The following is a 14,454-nucleotide window of genomic DNA, read 5'->3' on the forward strand; positions in this document are numbered from 1 at the left end:
AAATAAAACTGACTAGAACAAATATCTTATGACCCTTGTTTTAACACTGCAGAATTCCTTCTGTAATTCACAAATCATGTCCAGCGCTATCTTAATAAAGACTTTCTTTCGTGACAATCTGTGATTCAAACGTTCTCTGAAGTCACAATTTCCAGTTTATAAAGATATGCTTTGGGCATGCCATTTCTTAAAAGTCGCTTTTGATTGATTGAAAGATAAGGCACAGAAACAAGCCCTTCGGCCCACCGAGTCCATGCCGACCATCGATCACTCATTCCCACTAGTTCTATGCTATCCACTTCCCATACACACGCAGGTGTGTGTGGGAAGACACACCTGCGTGTGTGAGAAGACTCTCCCACTAGTGGAAACATCTTCTCCACATCGACTCTATCCAAGCCTTTCACTATTCTACCAAGTCAACCAAGATGCTCCATCTAAGCTCGTTCCATTAGCCCGCGTTTGGCCAATATCCCTCTAAACCTCTCTATCTAAATGTACATGGATAAGATAAGGGTGGCCACGGTGGCGCAGCGGTAGAGTTGCTGCCTTACAGCGAATGCAGCGCTGTCTGTACGGAGTTTGTACGTTCTCACCGTGATCTGCGTGTGTTTTCTCAGAGATCTTCGGTTTCCTCCCACACCCCAAAGACGTACAGGTTTGTAGGTTAACTGGCTTGGTAAATGTAAAAAATGTCCCTAGTGTGTGTAGGGGATGTGCGGGGATCATTGGTCGATGCGGACCCGGTGGAGCCGAAGGGTCTGTTTCCACGCTGTACCTCTAAACTAAACAAAACTAATGATGAGTGAAAGAGCAGTAAAATGTAAAGCCAGAGGGCGGGATGGAGGTGGAAGGGGATGGGGGAAAGGAAAATCCATCTTTAAAAAAAGATTTTGGTTGGGGATATATTACTGCTGATTTATTCCTTTTCAGATCCAGTTACAAAGGTGTATCGAATCATAAGTGGAATAGATAGGGTGAATGCATAGAGTAGGGGAATCAAGAACCAGGGGAATTGGTTTAAGGTGAGAGGGGAAATAATTAATAGGAACCTGAGGGCAACTTTCTATAAGGAATGAGCTGCTAAAGGAGATAGTTGAAGAAGGTATTGTTGCAAAGTTCAAAAGACACTTGGTACTTGGATTGGAAAGGGCTGGAGGCATACAGGCCAAACGCAGGCAGTCGGGACTAATGTAGAAGGGGCATCTTGGTTGGAACCGAAGATAGACACAAAAAGCTGCAGTAACAACGGGACAGGCAGCATGTCTGGAGAGAAGGGAAGGGTGACATTTCAGATCAAGACCCTTCTTCAGAATTGGATTGGGCAAAGGGCCTGTTTTTATACTATGACTGTCCCTACCTGGCACTGTTGTCTGCTATAGTTCCATTTTGTCACCATTTTCTCACCCTTTAACCTATTTATGTCTCATTTAGTCCCCTTTTGTAACACTTCAGTCTCCTTTTCTCACACTTTTGCCTTCTTTTTGTCTCATTTAGGCCCCTTTTTTCCCACACTTTTCCCTCCTTTTGATCGACACATAAAGCTGGATATAAAACTCAGTGGGTCAGTCAGCATCTCTGGAGAACATGGATAGGTGACGTTTCACAGAGTGCTGGAGTAACTCAGCGGGTCAGGCAGCATCTGTGGAGAACATGGATAGGTGACGTTTTGGGTCGAGACCTCTGGTCTCCTCTAGTCCCCTTTTCTCATCTTTTTGCCTCCTTTTGGCCCGTGTTTTGCACACTTTGGCCTCCTTTAGCCCTGTGTATTTTTATCTTCTTCAGGCCCATGTTGTCCACCTGTTGTCTCCTTTGCATCACCCAAGGGGGCGCCGTCCTGTGTGGTATGGCTGCCCAGCCTGCAGCTGTCTGTTTTTCATATTTTTTCTTATTTTTAGTTAGTTGAGTGTTTTGTTTTTTGAGGAGTTCTAGCCTTTTTATGTGGGGGGTGGGGGGGGGGGGAGGGGGAAGGGGGAACCTGCTTTCTAGCGTCTCCTACCTGGTCGGAGAGGTTGCTGTTCTCCGGGCTGCAGTTTCGACCCATCCTCGCGGCCTACCAGTGGGCCTGGAGCGGCGTTTCCTGTCGGGGACCGCCCAGAACCTCGGCTTCGGCGGCGGCACAGCGCTGGAGCGCTATATCGCAGAGCGGAGCGGGCGATGCCTTGCCCAGGACGCTGCGCTGGAACTCCGGTGAGCTGGGACTGCCGATGAACATCGCGGAGCTGCAGGACTGTGGAGCGGCCAGCTGCGGGCGGCGGCGCTGAACTTTACATCGGGAGCCTGGGATCTTGCAACGAGATCGCCAGTGGTGGAGCTCCATCCGGCGCGGCCTTGTTGGCTTCGGAAGCCGCGGTCTCCGGTAAGGGAAGCGGCCGTTCCAGGGTTCCCAAGCCGCTGAGAGGATTCTCCCGACGCCGGAGCACCATCACCCGGCGAGAACGGCCTGGAACATCGGGTCTCCGTAAAGGCAACTGTGGAGGCCTCAATGGGCCCGACTATGGGTGGACATGGATGGGGACTGGACATTGTGCCTTCCCTCATAATGGGAACCATTGTGGGGGGATGTTTTTATGTTTAAATTTCTTTATTACTGTTATGTCTGTATTCTTTCTTTATATGCTGCATGGCAAGAAGCATTTCACTACACCTAGGTGTATGTGACCAATAAAATAACCTTTGAACCTTTGAACCCCAGCCCATGTCAACCCATCTGTCAATAGCCCCTCCCCCTCACCCGTCACTCAACGACTCAAGACCCACCCCCGGGGCGTAACCGAACGCCCATTGGCCAGCAGCAGCACACCGGCAGTGACGCATGTGGAGCCCGACCGGAAGTGGGGCCTACCGCAGGCCCGGCCGGACGATGAGCCGCCCGGGCGTCGAGTGTAGGGGCTCTGCCGCCGAGCGGCGCGTTCACCGCAACCCCTCCCACTACCAGTACCTGAAGGTCGGCCTGTGAGTGAGAGAAGCCGCGCTCCCTCCCGCCTACGTCTCCCGGTCTCCCCGCCCGCCCGCCCGCCGCTGACTGCTTGTTTGTGTGTAAACCCGCAGGGAGTGCGAGCCCCGCGGCCCCGGGCTCCGGCTCAGCGACGCCGCCTTCAAGCAGACGATCGTGGCCGCCCTCAGGGGCTTGCACGGCGAGGTAGGAGCTCAGCCCACGGCTAGCACAGAGCAGGGGGGGTGTGTGGACAGTCCCTTCGGCCCACACAGTTTGTACTAGCTATTACAGAACATTGGGCTCGGCCCATAGAGTCTATACTAGCCACCTTTGCATATGGGGCTATTCCCTTTCGGCCCATAGAGTCTATACTAGCCACCTCTGCATCTGGGGCTAGTCCCCTTCGGCCTGTAGAGTCTATACTAGCCACCTCTGTGTCTGGAGCTAGTCCCCTTCGGCCCGTAGAATCTATACTAGCCACCGCAGCACATTGGGGCTAGTCCCCTTCAGCCCATTGAGTCTATACTAGCCACCTCTGCATCTGGGGCTAATCCCTTTCGGCCCATGGCGTCTATACTAGCCACCTCTGTGTCTGGGGCTAGTCCCCTTCGGCCCGTAGAGTCTATACTAGCCACCACAGCACATTGGGGATAGTCCCCATTCGGCCCAGATAGTCTATACTAGCCACCTCCGCGCATTGGGGGGGGGGGATAGCCCCCATTCGGCCCATTGAGTCTGTACTAGCCATCACAGAACATCCACGTTTGTCCTCTAACATAAAGTCATATTAGTGCAGAAAGGAACTGCAGATGCTGGTTTAAACCGAAGAAAGGCACAAACAGTTGGAGTAACTCAATAAGACAGGCAGCATACTCCAGAGATGCTGCCTGTCCCGCTGAGTTAGAATAGAATAGAATGCCTTTTATTGTCATTCAAACAGCTTGGTTTGAACAAAATTAGCATTACAAAAAAACCCAAGACCCACACTTAACACAATGACTCCAGCTTTCTGTGTCTTTCAAGTCATGTAGCATGGAATCAGGCCCTTCGATCCACATAGTCTATACTAGCGGTAGCCCCCACAGTACAATAGACTGGTCCTCTAAAACAGAGTCATACAGGATGGAAACGGGTCCTTCGGCCCACAGAGTCTGTGCTGGACAGTAGCTGGAGTGCTATTGCCTTTGCAGATAGCGCTATGGGCTTTACACATAGCGCTATGGCCACAGATTGTTAGGGGAAGGAGAGAGGGAGTGGGAGGGAGATAAAAAGGAAGGAATGGGAAGAACAGGAAGGCAGGTTATTATCTGAATGGTGACAGATTAGGAAAAGGGGAAGTACAATGAGACCTGGGTGTCCTTGTTCATCAGTCACTGAAAGTAAGCATGCAGGTGCAGCAGGCAGTGAAGAAATCGAATGGCATTAATTCCCAGGATAGAGGGACTGTCATACGGAGCGGCTGAGCTTGTATTCACTTGAATTTAGAAGGATGAGAGCGGATCTTATAGAAACATATAAAATTATTCAGGAAACATGTTCCCGATGTTGGGGGAGTCCAGAACCAGGGTCCACAGTTTAAGGGGTAGGTCATTAGAACAGAGATGAGGAAAAACATTTTCACACAAAGAGTTGGAAATTTGTGGAATTCTCAGTCTCAGAAGGCAGTGGAGGCCAATTCACTGGATGCTTTCAAAAGAGAGTTAGATAGAGCTCTTGGGGCTAGTGGAATCAAGGGGTATGGGGAGAAGGCAGGAACGGGGTACTGATTGCGGATCATCAGCCAATAGATAATAGGTGCAGGAGTAGGCCATTCAGCCCTTCGAGCCAGCACTGCCATTCAATGGGATCATGACTGATCATCCCCAATCTTTACCATGATCACAATGAATGGCTGTGCTGGCTCGAAGGGACGCATGGTCTACTCCTGCACCTATTGTCTATGTATCTATGTATGTGACATTGATTCATACAGTATGGAAACAGGCCCTTCGGCCCACAGGGTCTGTGCCTGTCACCACAGTACATTCATGTTAGCCCTCTTACATAGAATGATATGGCATGGAAAGTGGACTGGAGGCGATAAAAGATCTTGTATTGACAATCTCTTTTTCTGTCTCTATTGCTTATTTACGTAGTTGTTGCATGGTTCGTAGGTGCAGCGATCAATCGTTATGTAAACTTATCGCTCTCTTGTGAATGTGAAATAGAGATGGGCATGTGCAGCTTCAGGAATGAATGTTGTGCTAATGTTAATGTTGCAGATTGGAGCTGCCTTACCCGTTGACGTTCTAAAATTTGAAGAGCGATCATTGACGGCCATACTGAGGGTACGAGGAAGGTGGGTGCAATAGTGATCCTCGGAGACATTTGCCGCTTTGAATACATTCATATCAGTAGAGCCCTTTTTAAAATATCAAAACAATCCTATCATGTGCATATTTGATGCAAAATCGGTTTAGAATGCACAAGCAAATTGAGTAGTCTGCCTGTATAGGGAGGAACTGCAGATGCTGGCTCACACCGAGGATAGACACAAAGACCTCATAAGTTGCTGGAACCGAGAGGAAAGAAATAGGTGACGATTCGGGTTGGAGTCTCCGATCTGAGACGTCACCCATTCCTTCTCTCCAGAGATGTTGCCTGTCCCGCTGAGTTACTCCAGCATTTTGAGTAGTCTGCCTGCAGCCTTTTCGATTAAAACAACACTTTATTCTGGAGGACTAATTGTTTTGTTTCTCCAATGGCAACTATCTTGTTAAACTTACTTCTGCCATCCTCGGTTCCAGCAACTTATGAGGAGCCTCTAGACTTTTGTTTGGATTGAGTGGATGGGACAGTCTCCTATTTTGCTCAGCTCCATTCCCCACCATGCTAAACCAGGTGCCAGGGGTTACGGGGGGAAGGCATGAGAATGGGGTTGAGAGGGAAAGGTAGATCAGCCATGATTGAATGATGGGATGAATGACCTAATTCTGTTCCCATGACATGAACTTATGAATGCACAGCTTGCCTAGAACGTTCATCTAATGTATCTCTTATTTTCCCTTGATCTCCCAGTGGCTCAGCACTTCAACCCCCCCCCCCCCCCCCCCCCCCAATTCCCAATCTGTCCTTCCTGTCCTGGGCCTCCTCCATTGTCAGAGTGAGGCCCAGTCCAAATTTGAGGAACAGAACCTCATATTTTGCTTGGGTAGTTTACACCCCAGCGGTATGAAAATTGACTTCTCTAACTTCAGATAGCCCTTGCTTTCTCTCTCCATCCCCTTCCCAGTTCTCCCACTAGTCTTACTGTCCCCGCCTACATTCTATCTCTGCCCCGCCCCCTCCCCTGACATCAGTTAGAAGAAACGTCGCCCATTCCTTCTCTCCATAGATGCTGCCTCACCCGCTGAGTTTTTCCAGCATTTTTGTGTACCTTCAGAGCGCGGAATATAGTTCTCAGAAATATACCTCAGGAACTGGGCCTTCGGCCCAAAATGAAAGGGAAAAGTAATTAACATTTCACACTGAAGATCCTTCATCAGAACACTTTCTGTTTTACTTTTTGCAAAATAAAATCAGGTGTTGCTCTAATTCCTGTCCTTAGAACTATTAATTTCCTTCATTCATCTATTAGTGACTCCTTTACTTATCTCTTCTACCTCAGTGGTTTGCTCCTTTGCTTTAATATTGCTATTAATGTTTGGTTCTACCGCCAAATACGTTCTCTTCCTTGCCTCTTCATTTACGTGCCATGCATTGGTTCATTTCATGGCTACTTGGTAAAATGACCATTATTCATTACCGTCTAAACTGATGGAACGTGTGCTATTTACAGTGACCTTGTGAAGTTGTGGAGTGCATTGACCCTCGTGGCCTCTTGTAAGGATAAGAAGTGTGCTTTCAGAATCATTCAGGTATTGTATGTTTAAATTGTTACCATCTAAGTTATTTACTTGCAGAAGATGAGTGAACTTTATTGCCTTCCATCGCAGTGAGGAATGTTGATTCCACTGGTGGATGTTTATGTTAAATTTTATTTTATGTGACGTATGTATTGTTGCTTTTCACTCGGTATGGCTGTATAGTAACTCAAATATCACTGTACCTTAATTGGTGCATGTGACAATAAATGCAAACTTGAACTTGAGTAGACCATCCATAGGTAAATTGTCTAGCATCATGAAGTCATACTGTGTGGAAACAGGCCCTTCGGCCCACCTTGCCCACACAGACAAACATGTCCCATCTACACTAGTCTCACCTGCCTGTGTTTGGCCCATATCCCTCTCTGAATGAATAAGTTTATTGGCCAAGCATTCACATACAAGGAATTTGCCTTGGTGCTCCACCCGCTAGGGACAACATGACATACAGTGACAGTTAGGAATGACACATAAAACATTAAACATTATCCTATCCATGTACCTGTCTAAATGCTTCTTAAACATTACGATACTCCCTGTCGTAACTATCTCCTCTGGTGGCTCGTTCTATTTATGATTTAATAAGAACCTGAGGGGTAACTGTCTCTGTTCAATAAAGCATATGCCATTGTTGCTGTGAAGTTGTGCTATCCTACATATAGTATTAGTAGCTTTAGTATTAACTCAAATATCACTGTACCTTAAAGGGCCTGTCCCACTTTCACGACCTAATTCACGACCTTTTTTACTTGTGGACATTTTTCATCATGTTGAAAAAATGCCCCGACCTACTTGATGCCACGAGTATCTACGACTAGCATCACGACCTGCTACGACTTCGTGACGACCATGCTGCGAGTGTAAGTCAAGGGCAAACTCAGCAGAGGTCGTGAATTAGGTCATGAAAGTGGGACAGGCCCTTAACTGGTACATGTGACAATATACTTGAACTTGAGGATTGTTGTGTGATGGGCTGGTTTAATAGTTCGGCAAAGTCAGTAACTCCATCCAGCAATTCAGTAAGGATTAGGTGTAAGTGAAACATTCATGAATTCAATATAGTTAGGCAGTGCATCTGATTGGAAAGACAAATTACAATTACAATACCATTTATTTGTCATTTGAACCTCACATGACGTTCAAACGAAATTTGGTTTCTGCAGTCATACAACAAGAAAAGAACCAAGACACACACCAACACAATTTACACAAACATCTATCACAGTGAATCTCCTCCTCACTGTGATGGAAGGCAAAGTCTTGTCTCTCCCCTGCTCTCCATTCTTCTCCCGTTGTCAAAGTCAAAGCCCCCGGCGGGCGCTAGCAAGTCCCGTGACCATTTAAAGCCGCGCCAGGCGATGTAAGGCCCTGCTCCGGGTCTTGATGTTGGAGCCCCCAGCGGGCGCTAGCAAATCCTGCGGCTGTTCAAGCCGCGCCGGGCGATGTAAGGCCCCGATCCAGGTCACTTTCAACCCCGCAATTCGGGCGGGAGAAGTCGCCGTTGCCGGTGCCCCGCAAAGCAATCTCCCACCGGGGACCCGCGAGCTCCCGGTGTGACCATCCACCGGAGTCGGGTCGCAGCAGCGCGCCACCACAGCTCTCCACGCTGCGAAGCCGGCCAGCTCCACGATGGTAGGTCCGCAGCTCCGCCGGCTCCGTGACCTGAGCCCCCAGGTCGTTCCGGCCGGAGGCTGTCCCACGGTGCTAGACCCCAACGACAACGGAGACCCGACAGGGAAAAGGTCGGGTCCCCGTACAGGGAAGAGACTTAAAAGTTTTCCCCACCCACCCCCCACACATACACATTCAAAAACCCACTACAAACTATACCCTCACGGGACAAAACAAATTTAAAAAAAGACAGACGGACTGCAGAGGCCGCTGCGACGTCGGTCACGCCGCCCACCCACGCCACGTGATGTGTGTCAGATGAATGCACTGATATAAAGTTAATGTTTTATTCCTGTCCTCTCTGAGACTAATAACAAGGAACTGCAGATGCTGACTTGCCAAAGAAGGACACAAAATGCTGGAGTAACTCAGTATGTTAGGCAGCATCTGAGGAGGACATGCCTCTGGAGAAGGGTCCCAACCCGAAACGTCACCTATCCATGTTCTCCAGAGATGCTGCCTGACCCGCTGAGTTACTCCAGCACTCTGTGAAACGTCACCTATCCATGTTCTCCACAGATGCTGCCTGACCCGCTGAGTTACTCCAGCACTCTGTGTCTTTCTCCCTGAAATGAAGTTGTTGATTAAAATGTTGTATTTTAAGGACGATGAACTAAGAATCTGATCTTTAATAGTCTTTTTACTTTGAAAATGCTGCCGACCATTGGGATTGCATCAATGAATGAATTGCCGTTTTATTTCACTTGTCTAGGTCTCCCCATTTCTTCTTGCATTGGCAGGCAACAGCAGAGAATTTCTCTTGGATTGAGAACTTTGACAATTGATGTTGGAAGTAACTTCATCCATATCGAGTTGTAAGATTATTGGAAGAATGTTTATCAGTGGTCAAAGAATGATGCTTGGTATATTTCGGAGAACATTGAACCTGGGTCAGTGGCGTGCAGGTAGCACTGTGGTGCTACGAGATAATTTTCTCAGGTCTGTGCATATTCAAGCTGGAGAGAAGGCTGAACTGACCAGAGTATTTACCCAGAATGATGTATTAGCATTTTCGGAATTAACAGGCGATACTAATCCACTTCACCTGAGCACGGATTATGCCAAAACGCACAGGTTTGCAAAGCCAGTTGTGCATGGTGCGTTAGTAGGTGGATTGATATCTGCAGTTCTGGCAACTAAAATACCTGGCTGCATTCTTCTGTCACAAGAACTGCGTTTCCTCACCCCCCTGCACACGGGGGAAGAGGTCCTGGCTACTGCAGAGATCGTGAAAATAAAGATGTCCATCGCCTGGATCGCAGTGTCGTGTGTTATCAAAGAAAATAACACGGTCATTTTGAAAGGCGAGGTCAGGGTTATGCTGCCAGAAGATAAAGGTCAAAATGTGTAATTAGACTGAAATCTGTGAGTGTTTTGTCGACGTTTTGCTTTGAATGAATGCTATCATTGTATATTCTGTACAAGTTGTTAAGAACATATGATGCGAAAATGGAGAATTCAGGCACCTCGCACCTCACATTGGGATTACGTTCTTGAAAAGCAGCGTGTAATTCAAAAACGTGTGGACTCGTATACGTGACTGCGCTGCCAGACGGAAATTTGAGCGTGTTATTCCGAAAATACGAGCATGTGAATCAAGCTCTGGTATTAAATGGATCAAGTGCATTGTTTCAAAATGCATAGATCAATCATGCGTAAAATGCGAGGCGTCTGGATATTGATTGGATGTCTGACATGATATGCCAGTAATTATAAGGACTTTCTCAATGGTATTTTATTGTATAAAATAATGGAGTCAGGGGATATGGGGAGAAGGCAGGAACGGGGTACTGATTGGGGATGATCAGCCATGACCACATTGAATGGCGGTGCTGGCTCGAAGGGCCGAATGGCTATTGTCACGTGTACTGAGTGAAATTCATATTTGTATTTGCTACATCTATGTCCAGTCTATTAAAGAAAATAGGGGTGAGGGGTCGCTCCCTCCGACTAGCAATCAACTCCCTATCAAATTCTGCAGAAAAAAAGCAGCAATAGGCTTTGGATCAAAAGGAGAAATAACAATTGGGCTGCAAGATGAAGACAGGAGGGTATGGAATTGAGGGGGTGTGCCTGGGACGCCAAGTATCACCGTTGAGCCCTCTGGAGATGTTGTGGGCTTATTAATGAAACGTCAAAGAAGGAGGTGCCCATTTGATGGCCCCAATGACGTACCTGCCCTGCCTTTCACCACTCCAATCCCACTGCAAATAGCAAGAGTGACGACTTACTACAGGGATTGAAACATCAAGTCCTATTAGCTCTTCTACAGTACATGTATCACTCACGATACATAAGCACTCGCATGACCAAAGATTGGAGATTTTTTTTTTTTAAATCAACTTTTGTTTGAAAGAAGTGTCTTGATTAAAAGCCTTTTTTTTTCTAATTTGGATTAATTGAGGTGGCTGTTAATTCAGGGAACGCAACAGTCAGCATCTTAGGTATAGAAAACTGTCTTGAGGCACCATTCATGAATTCCGCATCCGAAACCACTTTATTGACATTGGGAAACAAGGAACTGCAGGTGCTGGTTTATGAAAAGATGCAAAGTGTTGGAGGAATTCAACAGGTCAGGCAGCATCTCTGATGAACATTGATGGGTGACACTATGTGTTGGTATCATTCTTTGGGTTGAGACTGAACATTAGTTGTAGACTTTAGTACCCATTAACAATAGTCATTTTGAACATAGATAACTGGGCAATGAAAGTACTGCAGCAAATCTAACTACTTCGGCCCCTAAAACAAAATTGAAAATAAATAATTTTCCATGCCTAACATGAGGGGCAACAGAGGTAAGATGAATAGCCACAGTCTTTTTCCAGGGAAGAATAGTCTAAAACTAGAGGGCAAAGGCTTAAGTTGAAAGCCTGAAGAAGGGTCTCGTCCCGAAACGTCACCCATTCCTTCTCTCCGGAGATGCTGCCTGTCCCGCTGAGTTACTCCAGCATTTTGTGTCCACCTTCGGCTTAAATTGAAAGGCGATCGATAAAGGATATGGGGGGCATTTTTTTCCAAACAGGGCTGTGTGTGTATGGAATGAGGTGCCATAGCAATGGTAGATATAGGAACAATGATTACACTAGAAAGATTCTTGTACATGGATAGGCAAGTTGAGAGGGACATGGGCCAGGCATAGGCACGAGGGAGTAGCTGGGTTAGGCAACTTGGCTGGCATGGACAAGATGGGCTGAAGGGCCATGAGAGGAGGTAAGGCATAAAGCAGGAAACCTACTCCACTCATTCTTGAATAGCACACCCATCAGTGGAGACCACAAGCAATTTTCTGAATAAGGGTCCCACTCACCATTCCCTCCACAGATGCTGCCTGACCCGCCAAGTTCCTCCAGCAACTTTGTCATTTTCCACTCTGCCATTTTGTGACCATTGATTCAGATCGATGGAAACAGGCACAACCTTGTGTTACAAGCCACAGAGGGCTATAGAGGCCAAGTCTGGATATTTTTAAGGCAGATATACTGCAGACAGATTTTAGATTAGTACAGGTGTCAGAGGTAATGAGGAGAAGGCAGGAGAATGGGGTTGGGAGGGAGAGATAGACAGCCATGATTGTATGGCAGAGTAGACGTGATGGAGCCGAATGGCCTAATTCTACTATCACTTGTGACCTTACGACAAGACATGGAACCTTGCACATTGTGAAAGTGGAATTAAACCCAGATCTTTTGAAAATCCCGTGTTTAATTTAGAGATACAGTGTGGAAACAGGCCCTTTGGCCCTCTTAGTCCACACCAACCAGTGATCCCCCTGTACACTACACTACACACTAGGAAATTTACAATTTTACCGAAGCCAATTAAAATACAAACCAGAGCATCTGAGCAAAACCCACGGGGTCACGGGGAGAATGTACAAACTCCGTATAGACAGCACCCGCAGTCAGGATCGAACCCGGGTCTCTGGCGCTGTAAGGTAGCAACTCTACCTCTGTGTCACAGTGCCATATCTAACCCATTATTTTAGTGTCCCAGAGCTTTACAGGAAGTGTTAAAATTATTTTATTCTAAATATATTAATATATCAAACACTCCTACAAAAAAAATGTTGGCCCTTCTAGTTTTGAATTTCATTCCTTCATGTGTACAATGCAAGACTGCTTTTTCACACAGAGAGTAGTGAGTCTGTGGAATTCTCTGCCTCGGAGGTGGAGACCGGTTCTCTGGATACTTTCAAGAGAGAGCTAGATAGGACTCTTAAAGATAGCGGAATCAGGGGATATGGGGAGAAGGCAGGAGTGGGGTACTGATTGGGGATGATCAGCATTGAATGGCGGTGCTGGCTCGAAGGGCCGAATGGCCTACTCCTGCACCTATTGTCTAATGCCCAATAAGATTTGGAGGGCGTTTTTCAGCTTGAAATAAATTACATTACTGATTGTAATGCATAAACTGGACACATGATGGCACTAAGGATCATTAATGTTGGCTTACATGAATTATAAATAAAACTAAATACAGCCTGGTGTGTTCATATGTTTGAACACAAACTATTGATGGCCATTCATTACCCCTGTGATTTCATGCAACATTGTGTTTCATGCAACATTTCATGCAAATATTTCTAAAGGTAAAAAATTTCTAAAGACTAGTTTAATTTTTACTGGAACATCTAATTCTACTGTGGCATTGCAACATGTTTAGCTCAGTCATAAGAACTAGCAACACAATCTTCCAGAAACAAGGAACTGCAGATGATGTTTTATATAAAAAAAGACAAAGTACTGGACTAACTCAATGTTTAAGAAAGAACTGCAGATGCTGGAAAAATCGAAGGTAGATAAAAATGCTGGAGGAACTCAGCGGGTGAGGCAGCATCAATGGAGAGAAGGGTTTCGACCCGAAACGTCGCCTATTCTTTCTCTCCATAGATGCTGCCTCACCCGCTAAGTTTCTCCAGTATTTTTGTCTACCTTGGACTAACTCAGTGGGTCAGACGGCATCTGCAGAACATGAACAGGTGTTCGGATCGGGTCCCTTCCTTGAGTTGATGTTCTGGGCCGAGACCCTTTCTCAGTTCACCACCTGTCCAAGTTCTCCAGAGATGCCTGACCGTCTAAGATATTCCAGGTAGACACAAAATGCTGGAGTAAAATAGGTGGAAGGGCAGGTACATGTTTCAATACAGTACCATTCGAACCACTGAGAAAGTCCTTATAATTAATGGCATATCCATATCTGAGGAAGGATGTGGTGGCTCTGGAGAGGGTCCAGAGGAGGTTTACAAGAATAATCTCAGGAATGAGTAGGTTCTCCAGTCAGGTAGGTGGTAGGTCAGGTCCACCCTCTGGCTGGTGATAGGGTGGTTCAGTTGCCTGATAACAGCTGGGAAGAAACTCCCTAAATCATAAAGTCATGTGATAGGAGCAGAATTAGGGCATTCGGCCCATCAAGTCTACTCCGCCATTCAAACATGGCTGATCTATCTTTTGCCTGTCCTGCTATTTACTTCTTCAAAGAGTTCCAGCAAATTTGTCAAGCAAGACCTCCCCTTCACAAAGCCATGCTGACTTTGGCCTATTTTATTGCGAACTTCTAAGTACTCTGTGACCTCATCCTTTATAATTGGGTCTAAAATCTTACCAACCACAGAAGTCAGATTAACCGGCCTATAGTTCCCCCTATTCTGCTTTGCTCCTTTCTTGTGCAGCGGGGTAATATTGGTAATTTTCCAATTATCTGGCACCACTCCTGACTAGTGATTCTTGAAATATCACTGTCAACACCTCCACAATCTCTAAAGCCACCTCTTCCAGAACCCTAGGGTGCAGTCCATCTGGCCCAGGTGACTTATCCACCTTCAGCCCTTTCAGCTTCCCAAGCACCTTCTCCCAAGTAATAGCCACTCCACTAACTTCCACCCCCTGACTCTTGAATTTCATGCACGTTACTGGTGTCTTCCACCGTGAAGACTGATGC

The 14,454-nt window shown here is 46.7% G+C and overlaps 1 protein-coding gene across 1 annotated transcript; it reads left to right on the forward strand.

Moving 5' to 3' along the window:
* Positions 1–2,800: 2,800 nt before the first annotated feature.
* rpp14 (ribonuclease P/MRP subunit p14) lies at positions 2,801–10,467 on the forward strand. Its single transcript, XM_033036620.1, has 5 exons — positions 2,801–2,955; positions 3,052–3,142; positions 5,200–5,276; positions 6,756–6,834; positions 9,227–10,467. Exons 1-5 carry the CDS (start codon positions 2,816–2,818, stop codon positions 9,281–9,283), a joined length of 444 nt encoding a protein of 147 aa, XP_032892511.1. The 5' UTR covers positions 2,801–2,815; the 3' UTR covers positions 9,284–10,467.
* The last annotated feature ends 3,987 nt before the right edge of the window (positions 10,468–14,454 follow it).

The sequence above is a fragment of the Amblyraja radiata genome, chromosome 18, assembly GCF_010909765.2.
Source record: "Amblyraja radiata isolate CabotCenter1 chromosome 18, sAmbRad1.1.pri, whole genome shotgun sequence".
Lineage (NCBI taxonomy): Eukaryota > Metazoa > Chordata > Chondrichthyes > Rajiformes > Rajidae > Amblyraja > Amblyraja radiata.